This window comes from Ceratina calcarata, unplaced genomic scaffold (assembly GCF_001652005.2).
Source record: "Ceratina calcarata isolate Rehan_Ccalc_2016 unplaced genomic scaffold, ASM165200v1 scaffold525.2, whole genome shotgun sequence".
In the NCBI taxonomy this organism is placed as follows: domain Eukaryota; kingdom Metazoa; phylum Arthropoda; class Insecta; order Hymenoptera; family Apidae; genus Ceratina; species Ceratina calcarata.
Window position 1 is genome coordinate 809,897 of NW_017176396.1, and position 12,216 is coordinate 822,112.

Below are 12,216 nucleotides of genomic sequence, written 5' to 3' on the forward strand. Positions count from 1 at the left end.
TTATAGGAAATGCGTTTTTCTAAGCTACATAAACTTTTGGGACTGACTGTATAGCCAGTACATCCTTAAATAGTTCAACTGATCGAATTCTGTCGTACAGTACAATAGATTTACTTCAAAACTACGGATTAAAGTCGCTCTATTTTGTTACGAAGAATTTATTAAAAATATGATTTATGAAGATAGATTTATTTGTATACGCGTTTGTTTTTACAACGTGATAAAGATTTATGGCATTCATTTCTGTTTCCACGATCTGACAAAAATTCTGCACATTCTGCAATATTTTGACAATATCACGTTTATATATCCGCAAAATGTAAGACAATATTTTTTTCATTAGAATTTTTATGAAATCGTATAAGATAATTAATTAGAAATAAGATGAGATTATTAGTGAACATACATTTCGTGATTGGTAAATAGGAAAATGACTTCTGTGTGCATGTCAGGTGGATTCGATTTGTGAATCGAGTCACGTTGCGTCACGGTGTTGGAATAGAATCGTATCGCCGTGACGACAGCTTCCTGATCAAAATTTCGGTCGTCGTGCACCGTAAAATTGTTGCAGGGATTACGTAACGTCTTTCGCCCCAGGGCCGGCCCCGGCTTCTCCTTACATTCCGCGCTCCGCACTTTTGATGGTAACATCGCGGGAACTCTCGTGTTGATTTATTTATCATCGACGAGTTTCCGTTCTCGGCGACGCTTTAAAACTTGTCCCGAGGTGACAAACTTCTGCTCGTTCGATCAAGAAGCTTTGTCGTGTTACCAGAAAGAACGAGTCGAGATTACGGAATGAGGGATAAACGAAATCTTTCGATAGACGAGTACACCTTTTGCATTAAAAAAGAGGAATGTAAATCAGGACATTTTCCAATTTTATTAATATTTCATCTTATGGAGACTTGATTTGTTGATTTTACTGAACGAACGAATGCGTAGTATTTAATTAATGACGTTTCTCAATTGAAAATTGCTTTCGAAAATCGGTCGAGCGTCGCGGCGAAAAAGCTCGCGTATCGATCTCAGTCGGGAGACAGGTGAAGTGTATTAATTTCTAAAGAGTTTCCAATGATGAACTTCACGATCTACATAGCTCGAACCGCCTACTTCTTCTTTTTCCCAATAGCACGCTTTCGAGGAGACGAGAAATCGATCCTCAGGATCCACGCGCGGTTCGGCCAATGAGAGAAAGAAAAAAGAACTCTTCCTTTCACTATCGAAGAAAGCAGACATGCGTGCAGGTACACAAGCAATATATGAAAGACACTCCTGACCGATCTTTCGTTCTCGTTTCGGTTGGGCGTATCCAGCCGGTCCGAGAACACAACTTTCTCTCTCCTTGCTTCCGACACAGTCTCTCCTGACGTTTAACCCTCTCACGAAGGTTAAACTTAGCGAGACGAGAAAGGAAATAAAAAAAACGATAGAAATATTTCGTTTCGTATCCTTTTCGCTAATTCATAAATTCTATGACTAGACTACGAATTTTATGTATAAAAAATTTACTGCATAAAAATTGACAAGTTTAAAGAGTATATATTTTTTATCGGAATTATTCGATGAAAATTATTTATATTCTTATATATTTGAAGTACAATTTAATTGAAACATGATTTATTACATGATTACGATACATGTGATAAGGAATCATAACTAATGTAAAATGAAGAGAGATTTAATTAGAATAAATATTATTTATACAGCTCATTCTGACAACCAGGAACTTCCCACAGGCACGAACAATGCCTATTGTATCTTATCATCCTATCCATTACAGTTGTGAACGATTCGTTAACATCATTCCTCATTTCCCTCATTTATCAGTAACTTTCCCTATGACGAGGGGACTTAAAATCGCGAAGGGGACAACGGGAACGATTATCAATCGACGAGGTCGCTGAAACGGAGCGAACGGTGCGGCTGGATTGGAATCGAGGTCGGACCACCTTTCTCTCGTTTCGAGAGAAGCGGCTGCTTCTGCGAAGGCGCGGTCGACCAATTGATCTCGGGGAGAGCTACTCTTCCTAGTGCGAACCGATAAACTAATATAAAATGAGTGACAGAGAACGAACTCTGATTCGATTAACGATGATACTACCGGTTAGTGAATTGTTCCCTTCACGTAGAATTCGACGTAAACACGTGTCTTGTTTTTATCTGTTATTTGTATAAAATGTGTAGGTGCATCTTGAATCGAGTATTATAATGATTCAATATTATAAAAAAAATTATATAATATTTTAGTACGGATCTTTTATCTATATTGTAATTTCGTTCATGGGTTATTTTCTTCAGTCTATGTTTTACTGACGGAGTGTTAAAAATCCAGAACATGCTTTTTCCTTCGCATGATACGATCGCCAATGGGGCACAATTATTTCGCTTGCACAATATTACATAAGTTTCTATACACCAATGTAATCTTGTTTTTCATGGGACTCGAATTTTATCCAATGATACAATCGCGTATAATATAAGAATTGATCAGAAATGATAGATTAATTAACCAGGGAACTGAGCAAAAAGAGAGTAGGCTAAACGTTTGAAATCTATGGTTAGAAATAGTTTGAGCAGCTTTGAAGCAGGAGAGTCAGTGGGAAAAAATCTACAGAAAGCCACATCTGTGTTTATATCTGAATGGACAGCATGAAAAGGGGAAACGGTAGTCTGCGAAGGGAATGCTTCTCTAACGATGAAAGAGGATCTTGGAGAGCACCTCTCGCCAGCTAGAAGAACAAGTGGAGGTTGTTAACCCTTCAGACGCGTTCTTTGAAACCGGAGAAGAATCGTCTTGTCTTGAAATCCGAAACTGAGATGTTAATCGCGTGTTCCACGATTCACGTTGCGAAAATCTATTAGATTCTTCTGATAGTTTGATAATTGAAATTGCATGTAACTACGTTAAAATAGATACACGTGTGCATCGTTGTGTACGTGTGTTTATCTCAGTAAGAGGATGATTAATGTAAATGTATATTTCCTGGATTTTTGAGAAAGGATGGAATGCGAACAGGCGTTGATCACCGAATAGTAATTTAACGTCTAACAGGTTCATAGGTCATGGTGCACGTAAATCCAAGCTTTCTCTGCCTACATCTGTACTTGACACACATTCCAGTTTTTGTGCGGCTCGTCAACGAGTTAACAGAAAGGAGTGTTTGAGGACGGTCATCAACTTCATTAAAACACGTTATTAATCATTCATTACCATTCCATATTTTTCATTTATCAGAGTGACTTTAACTCTGGGGCGATAAGGAGATCGAATTAAAATCTGATTCCATTGCACGCGATCAGACAATACAAAGAGAAAAATGAGAATGCTCGTGTTAGTTCGTTCCAGGTGAATAGAGTCTTGATAACGCGATTCTACGTTTAGGTAGACACGAAACGACTGGTGGTCGATCGAACGACTAAACCCGATCGAGGAAACGACACGCGAAAATGCAACGTCCTTCGTCGTTTCACGCTCTACTTGAACCACCTCTGTTCCGGCAAGACTTTCGTTTTGAGAGGGTGTCGCGCGGAGAAAAGACCGGTCGCCTTGTAATTGCTTGGGTTAAGACCTATCAATTTGCCTGTCGATTTCATCCTGAACGATGGAAACAAATTCATCGATAAAATCGATACTAGTACTTGTATCAAAATTCATAATGTAAATGAAGATAGAATTTTATGAACTATTTTCTTATTTAGAAATTAGAATACTGACACTGCATTCAGAATTTAAAACGAAATTCGTAGTTCTGAAATCAGTCTAATAATAATCATAATGGGGAAAGAATATTTTAAAAAATGAAATCTAGATAATCTGTTCTTCACAGTTTTGTATATTACATGCATTTTTTACATCTTTTACACATCTAATTGTACAAATAAATTCGCAATTTAATGAAATTCTGAACTGGAAATTTTTATTATTTAAAACTATCAGATTGCATCAATGCGATGGAAAGTAGAGGACAAACTTAAACTTTATCTGCCTGGAACTCGTTTCCCTTTCCTTGTATTCATTACCTCAGGCAACTCGTATAAAACAATATATCTTTCCCATCGCACGCTATTCGCGATTATCAACTTATATCATCACTAGTGCGTTATCATTGTTTAATGCATTACTGCACCACCTGTTCATACATCATTATAGTATTTGCTATCTACAATAAGAACAATAATTATATAACACTTTACAAGATAAATGCCACGAGCCGTTATCTCTTTCGATTCGCGTGAGGAGATAATCGACAGGGAAAAATGCAATGAAAGATCGGACTTCCTTTCTCACGTGGCCCGTTCTCGGGCCCCGATTCCCGTGTCCTTCCCAACGTATCGTCCGTTCCACTTTACCAGGGAGTGGACTTTCTTTCTCAAGTACTTTCGCCTTCGAACTTTTTTGACCGGACCTGCTTTTATCTCGTACGATTTCCTTTAGCAAGTAAACCGAACAAAATCCATAACTTCTATAACTGTTTACATGATTCATTATCATTTTAAATGAACATAATATTAAAAATTGTAGAATTAATTGAACATGAAGTTTATACGGATTTTATATTAAGTGCACTCCAGAGTCTTATATGGGATTTAAATGCATTAAAGATGTAAGTGTTCGTTTCATCATTTGACGAAATCGAGTTTCCCAAACGTGTTAAATCTTTTCCCTTAAACTGTATGAATGTTTCCATGAATTGCAACGAGGAGAAAGGAAGTTACCGTCGAGAAAAACACGGGACGCGCTAAAACGGACGTCGGGTCGTTTTAGGACACATACTACCTCTCAGAATGGATTTATTCGCGAGTACAATCGACCGTTTTACCCGTTGGAGCGTGGTCGAATCGCGGTTACCGCCGAGCCGCGGATATTGTAATAAGAGACGAGGGTTTACGCAACGCGAATCGCGTATATTGCACTTAGGACGAACGTAATTACAGGCGAATTCGTCGGCCGGATTCGCAACAAAGGAGCGACGAGAGAAAACTGAAAAGGGATTCCTGCGGTTCACCTTATCGAACCCGCGAATCTTCATTGTCTATTAAGCCTCTTTCCACGATAGATTACAATCTTTCTCTTCTCTGCATCGTTTCCCCCTCCTCCCAAACAATTTCTGAAAATGATGCGCACTTCTGTCGTTATTTAAACAATTTTGTGACGAACATTTTTCAATTAAGTATTCATCTTCATTCAGATTCAATATATTTATGCACAAGTACAAAATATTTAATTATCAAACTCGACAATCTGATTTGAGAATAATAGGACAAGTCTTATTACGATTATCAGAATGAAGTGGAACTGTAAATGAAATTTTTTCAGGAGTTAGAGAATTGGGTATGTGATAATAGAGAAAACGTAGTACAGGAAATTCTGATCTGATTTTTCTACCAAAAAAAAGAGAAAGAAGTGATCGAAAGAGGAAAACGGTCGGCGACCTCTCGAATTGCGACATAAGGAGCGAAGCTGTTCACACACTGACCCCCATTTCCTTCCCGCCGGCGCGCCGCGCGACGGATAGCAGAGCGCCGGCTTCAATTTTGCCTATTACTCTGTACAACACATCTCGACGATGACTTATCCTCCGATGCGAGGAAAACGCGTGTTTTTCCGTCACTGCTCCTTTCCTCCCCCCGTTTGGGTAACGACTCCCTTTTTCTTTTTACAGAACGTTGACTTCTCGCACGATTGCCTTTATACTCGTTTCTTTAAATCCATTCTGCAATCGCTTTGAGAATTTTTTTAGATGAAAGAAAGTTTTCAAGAGAAAGTTTTACAAGTCTTTTAATTTTTATTCGATTACATTTCTATATCTTTGACGATTTATTTGTTGATTTATTTAGAGAAATAATCTTCGCCTGTGTGTATTTATTTTCTTCGTTGTCCGCCCGGTTCTTGTGTACAAGAAAAGTAGTGAACATATTAGAATGTACTAAGTAGTGTCGAGTGAATGGGTAAATCAAATACTGCTAATCGACGACAATTCATGCAATTTTCCCATTAACGTAGGATCAGTGTCGAATAGGAATGAAGCTTTCCACTGTTTGGTTCCCTTATTCTATTCACGCGTGGGCGTAAGTCGACGCACGATTCACTAATAACGTTAGCGATAGAAAGTGCACAACCGGAATCAGTGTAGATAGTGAGAAATTGCTCGCACTACTCCAACTTTATAAAATTTCTAAGATCAGAGGATTAATTGTATAAAAACATTCATGAAGACATTATAATTAAAGTATGCTTATCATTCTTGTATGTTTGATATACAGAAAACTACTAAAGTATCATTGATATTATTTTCATTACAAAATGTAAAAAGAGGGTCACAAATATTGTAACGTGACAATGTATAAAATAATAAAAAGGAATTAATTACAAATTCGTAATTTAAAAAAGAATCATATTTCTGAAACAACCTAATTAACACTTTTGCTCCGTGCAATGTGTAGTTCCTGTTTAAATGATCACTCACCATGGCGCAGGGTAGTCCCAATCCCAAGCACAGAAATCTCGCAAGATGCTACTCCTCGGAAACGTAAAAAGAAAAAAAAAAATCTCGGTAAACCCGACTGCGTTTCGCTCGTTACTGTACGACTTGGTTGCACTCCCTCACAACGCACCACGATCGAGCCATGTCCCCGCGTACCCCTTCTTCTCACCACTCCCCTCTACCCTTGCAATTCTTTCTTTTTTCTTTTTCACTGAGAAAAAACACCACGGGAATCGATGGTCGCGGGTTTAGGATCGCGGGCAGTTTGAACGGGTTCACCTGGAGTGGGCAGCCTATATAGATATCCCCACCAGGCCCTAGAAGGCCCCAGACGTGGCCCGATCCAGGAGAAAGCCTCTCGTTCGATTGGGCACCGCAAACCAGTACATATAGTAGATCTCTTTCCAGATTGTCCACCACGCATCCTTCACGCTCGTCTGATCTCCAAGAGACTCATTTTTGCTTTAGAGAAATTGAGGGGACTCGGGCTTCGACGGTCGATAGTAACACGCGAAAGAGAACCAATATTTAATAATATTCAATATTTAACTAGATTTCAGACACGCAATTTGTATAACGAATTATTTAAATCAGGTAGAGGATGTTCAAATGGTTTATTAATTGTATTTACATTAGTGGATTCGAATAATTGATATTAATGCCTGAAACATTTACTTGAAATCAAATTTATAGCATGAATTGCAACAGGGAATAATGGAAAATTAATTTGGTTTATGCGCATATTTCCAAACGTTAACTAAAAGGATTGTAAAGACATAGTAATTGGTCTTTTGAGACTATTGGTCTGAAATAACTTTGGTTTCTGCGCGTTGAAATGGCACGACAGGGACATGGGCAAGAAACGTTGGACCGAGATTGAAAGAAGTAAAAGACGGTATCGACAGAAGTGAGAGGCGGGTTCTAGCGTGCACGGTGGCATGTGTTATGCAACTGTGGATAGCGATCGCGGGTCAGTCACTCGCTCGGTGATTCCCTTCAGGAAGGGAAGAAAAACTGTCGCGAAACGGACACCTTTTATCGAGCACGGGCCACTCGCCCACGTCCGAGCTAATGGACATCAATTGAGGAATTATATAACGGTGGAATATCGCATGACATTACTTAGTAACCTGGCATTACGGTCAACGGGAATATCCTTTCTGTTATTACGTATAATTGTATAACTTTTACCGTTTTATCAGGAAATTATCAATCACGGTTTCTATCATGGGTATAAATACTGCATGGTTTCTGTTATCAGGAAATATTATATTAGTCTGAATCAATGGACTATTTAATTGAGTTGATAATATCTGCATTATCTATATCAATATAATTCATCCTTTTTATCAATGAATTTTTAGGAATCAATTCAATACTGCATTGAATTAAAAATAAATCTATTACGAAAGAGCGGATTCTATGCATTTGTATGAAATTTAATTATATTAAAAGCATATGCAATATCAATAGCTAAATATGTACAATAATTTATAAAGCATAAAAGACTTCCTGTACTTCAATTTATTATACTAAATATTACATTAAAATTCTATTTTATAAATGAATTTATAATCTGTCTATTACAGTCTGTAAATGCAAGTTCCTTAATTTGTCTTGTGCGCTGGATTAAGTATTGCGAAACCCATTGCAATCTCTTTGCAATTGATTACACGTTTGATCCTCGGCCGCTCGTTGATCCGGCGGCTGTTCGTCTTGCGAAAGATAAACGCGTAGAGTACAATGAGGTGGTAATCCGAAGGATAGGAGGATCCTCCGAATTCAATGCCCGGATACACGGCGCGATGATGATTACACGGCATCCACCGCGGAATCACCCGGTCCCACGTACACTTCCTTTCATAAGTCTTAGGACACTTTCAAGTATTTTTACTGTCTATCAAAATATATAATTAATAATCCGTCAGAGACAATCGTAATTGAGAGATTATAATAAATCACGATGTAGTAAATCATATGACCTCAATCGCACAGTAACATACTTAACATACAAATCTTCATTAATTTCTTCATTCATATTCATATCGTTTCATTTGTACAATTGTTACAATACGCAATAATCAGTCTGTAGACTTTTATACAAAATAAATCATTGTATCGTAAATATTTTCTACGAAATGTTTTAAGATTTCTGAACAGGTGTGTACTCGCAATACTACTTGTGCCTGCGAGAATAACTCCCAAGATAAGGCGTCGCATCCTTCGGCATTGTTTCTTCGAATCTATAATGCTGGGTCATCCTGAGGAAAGGGAAAATTGCACGACGTTTGCATTGCGGCCAATTAGCTTCAAGTATTTTAATAAAGGGATGCTCCTTCAAGGGTAGATCCCAGATCTTGGTGCGATATTCATTTACATTTTCACGTCTGTGACGCAGAGATTTAGAGAGGAATCGTGTACCAGCCTCATTGTTCTTGGGATCGGGTTAGTTCATTGTAAACTTGGATTATACAAGTAGTTTTCCATGAGAGAAGTGAGAGGGTGAAATTCAAGGACGCTGGTAACGATTCCTGGTTCTGTATAAATCAGTCTCCGGTAGTTACCCGTCGAAGCGTTATTCATCGCTATACCTTCACTTTCTGCACTCTAACTTTGTATACGGTTAAACTTTGTCTGCAATGTCTGCACTACATTTCACATTTCAGGAAGTTCATTTGTTTCGTAGGTCATGAATATTGGCAAACAATGCGAAGTAAATAAAAGAAATAAAAAGAAATAATTACAATATATAATAGAAATTCCTAAACGATACAAGTTTGATATAAAATATGTCTCTGAAATTTACATAGAAAAATGCATAAAAGGAAAAAGGGACAACGATGAATATGAGAATTTTCATTTTCCAAGACAATCCTTTGGTTGAGTATCGAGTTTCTTGACAATGTAAATAGAGGCAAGGATGAAAGTAAAAGAAATTCACGGTTCGTTTTATCCTGGGTCGAGATATTGCTCATCCATGTGAGAAAAATCGTGAACTTTCTAAGCTGAGAACCTCCCCCGAAGCTCCGAGCTATCGAAAACGTATCGTTCGGTATTCACATTGCCCGTCGCTTTCTAAATTCTTGTAAACACGCTGGCAGCTAATAATCACACCTCACATCTTATTCGTGTCGATACTTAACAACGAATTGCAGCCTTCCGTTTGGATTAATTACTATGACGTATCGTTTTGACAATTTGTTATTTTATCAGAATTCCAGATGAGCAATTCCTTCGGAATATAAAAAAATGGAGCAAGTATTGCTGAATGCAAATAGACTTGTAGTATTTAAGGCTGCCGGTATCTTTTCCCTTTCACCAATGGTCCCACCACAGAAATATGCAATTTCGTGACTGTATGTGTGTATACTCACGTGTTCGTGTTCGCACGCGTGAACCATGCATTTTTCCACGCGCGTTAATACGGTCACGTATGCGCTGTCTTACAGACATGGTACAATGCTGAAAAACCGAGAAAAAATCTCATTCCGTTCCGTGTCTGTTACACATATTGTTTATTTTAAAAGAGTTGAACAAAGAGAACATTTTGTTTTTCGTACTTGCGAACTTACATGCACGTCCTGTATCTAAATGAATTTATTGTACGTTTCAATTGTTTTATATTGAATTCTATTTAATCTAGTGTTCCGTTTTCGTATTTTATGTCCATTCGCATCGCCTTTTCTCGTCGAACGTGTCCGGGGAAAGGAGTTCCCGGGATAGTGGAAGTCGATACGAAGGCGGATTATTAAAGTAATTATACAGAAAAGAGGACAAGAGGGCTGGACGCCGCACAGGAATGCGCTTTGTCTCGCTTTCACCTATACGATCCCCCGAACTATACATGTGTAGTAAGCGAAACCGGCTATATCCACCCGAGACACTTTTGACCGGCTGAACGAAGCATCGACAATCATGAATTCCTCTCGTTTCTAATAATAACTCTGATTTTCAATCAATATCTTCAGATGATTTACGTCAGTTTTAAATCTGGTCTTTGATACAGTCAGATTAGTCAACAAAATAGAGTACAATAAATGTCTTAACTTTTTCAGAAACTGTCGTAGAAAGTTTTGCTGTTATACTACTCACTTAGTGTTGTCATAAAATAAAAAATTCATTGTCCTCGCGATCAATTAGCCTTGTCGCAATTTGTACTGTTTTTACGTCTTTGGAGGAATCGTGGGCGAAAGAGTCGGTCGATGGAAAGAGGTAGACACGATTTTTGTGCGATGAAAGCTTTCTAATGACAAGAAAGAGCAGGAGAAACAGAGGGAAACGCGGTTGGTTCAATGGGCTGGTTGGTCGCTTCCGCGTGTCATCGCGGAAACACGTTCACCGAAATTAGCGCGATGACCGCTTCCTTGCCGCTTTTGTTCGCTGCTTTCGTTCTCGTTGCCACTTCCTTTGTAATTAGAAAGGAACCGTTAACCACTTTTAACAAAAATTTTTGTTCAATCAGTCCGTCAGTGTGTCAGTCAGTTTTCGTCTTATCAGTAGACTGTAGATTTTCATTATGATAATACTAAACTAGCAATTTAAACATTTTTTTATTCATTTAATTTCTGCGGATCTCATCTTTCTCATTAGATTAGTATTTCGTGACAGAAATCTCGTTCCATCTGTCGCAAATGCAACAATCAGCCTCCTTTGTGCCCTTTCATCAATGACCGCCGTGTATTCCTCGGAAACATCCATTTTCTTCGTTATCGGGCAACCTTGGGGGAAAAAACACGGGGGAAAATAGAATTTGCGACTACTTTAAGGAAACACTCAGAGGCAATGGAATTACGACGGACGCCCAGCGGGACTGGAAAATTCTCAAAAGACTCGCCTCAATCTTCTTCCTTCACCGAGGGCTCTTACTCTTATATTTGGATTCCACTTTAAGTAACAAGTTTCCATTTTAAGTAACGATTATTTCAAGTACATGCTAACGTAATAGAAGGATTGTTAATGGTTTGTGCAGATTTGACGCATTTAACGTATAGAATATTAAACTAATTAAAGAAATGTTAATCGAGATTGCAGTTCTTAAATTAACAAATGTTTTACTTTGTACGAAAATCTGCAGCTTAAGTTTTGAAGAAAACAAGAATTTGTGCATGAAATTCTGCAGATCGAATTGTAAATAAGAGGCAGGTAAAGCAACGAGGGAAAGAGAAAGGCAACTAAGGAGAATTGTTCCTTTTCAGGTAACAGCGTGGCGCACGAGTTATGGGACGGAATGTTGGCCTCCGAATTGCCAGGTAATTATTACGTTATTGTTTCGGGTATTATGGTGCGTCAACGGCCTCTGATTACGCTCGATTGTTTCGTACGAAAGTGATCCTTTAAACGAAGTTAGACTGCGATAACTATCTTAAACGAAGCACGTTGCACGCGTTTAACGCGTTACCAACGGTATAACGGCAATTAGGTTAATTATCTCCCACGTTGGTGCCGTCAACACCTATTATAATAACGTCCTTGCAAACTAGTAAACCTGTTAGCAAAACTTTTTCTAAGCTGTGTTAAATGTTACCCTTAAAAAGGATAGTTCAATATTTTATATTAGAAACATTTTGCTCGACTGAAAATTACACAGTATTGAATTATGGTTGAATATTGGTATTTTAATTAAGAATAATTGATTTGGTGCATTAAGGATGTATTGGCTATACAGTCAATCCCAAAAGTTTATGTATCTTAGAAAAACGCATTTACAATAATTAAAAAGAAATCAGAC

The 12,216-nt window shown here is 38.0% G+C and overlaps 1 protein-coding gene and 1 long non-coding RNA gene across 4 annotated transcripts in view; one reads left to right on the forward strand and one right to left on the reverse strand.

Moving 5' to 3' along the window:
• Positions 1 to 6,763, reverse strand: part of LOC108628426 (uncharacterized) — a 19,220-nt gene extending 12,457 nt beyond the window's left edge. For both annotated transcript variants that reach the window (XM_026816541.1, XM_026816540.1), the window contains exon 1: positions 6,471 to 6,763. In XM_026816541.1, coding sequence (XP_026672342.1) covers positions 6,471 to 6,473 — 3 coding nt within the window. In that variant the 5' untranslated portion in view covers positions 6,474 to 6,763. The remainder of the gene's footprint in view (positions 1 to 6,470) is intronic.
• LOC113464768 (uncharacterized) overlaps positions 1 to 12,216 on the forward strand; it is a 33,474-nt gene that overhangs the window by 15,344 nt on the left and 5,914 nt on the right. The window contains exons 1-2 of one of the 2 annotated variants that reach the window (XR_003389626.1): positions 11,120 to 11,378; positions 11,684 to 11,737. This is a non-coding gene — a long non-coding RNA (uncharacterized LOC113464768). Of the gene's footprint in view, positions 1 to 11,119; positions 11,379 to 11,683; positions 11,738 to 12,216 lie in introns of those variants that run through there. The other variant, XR_003389625.1, reaches the window with a different exon arrangement.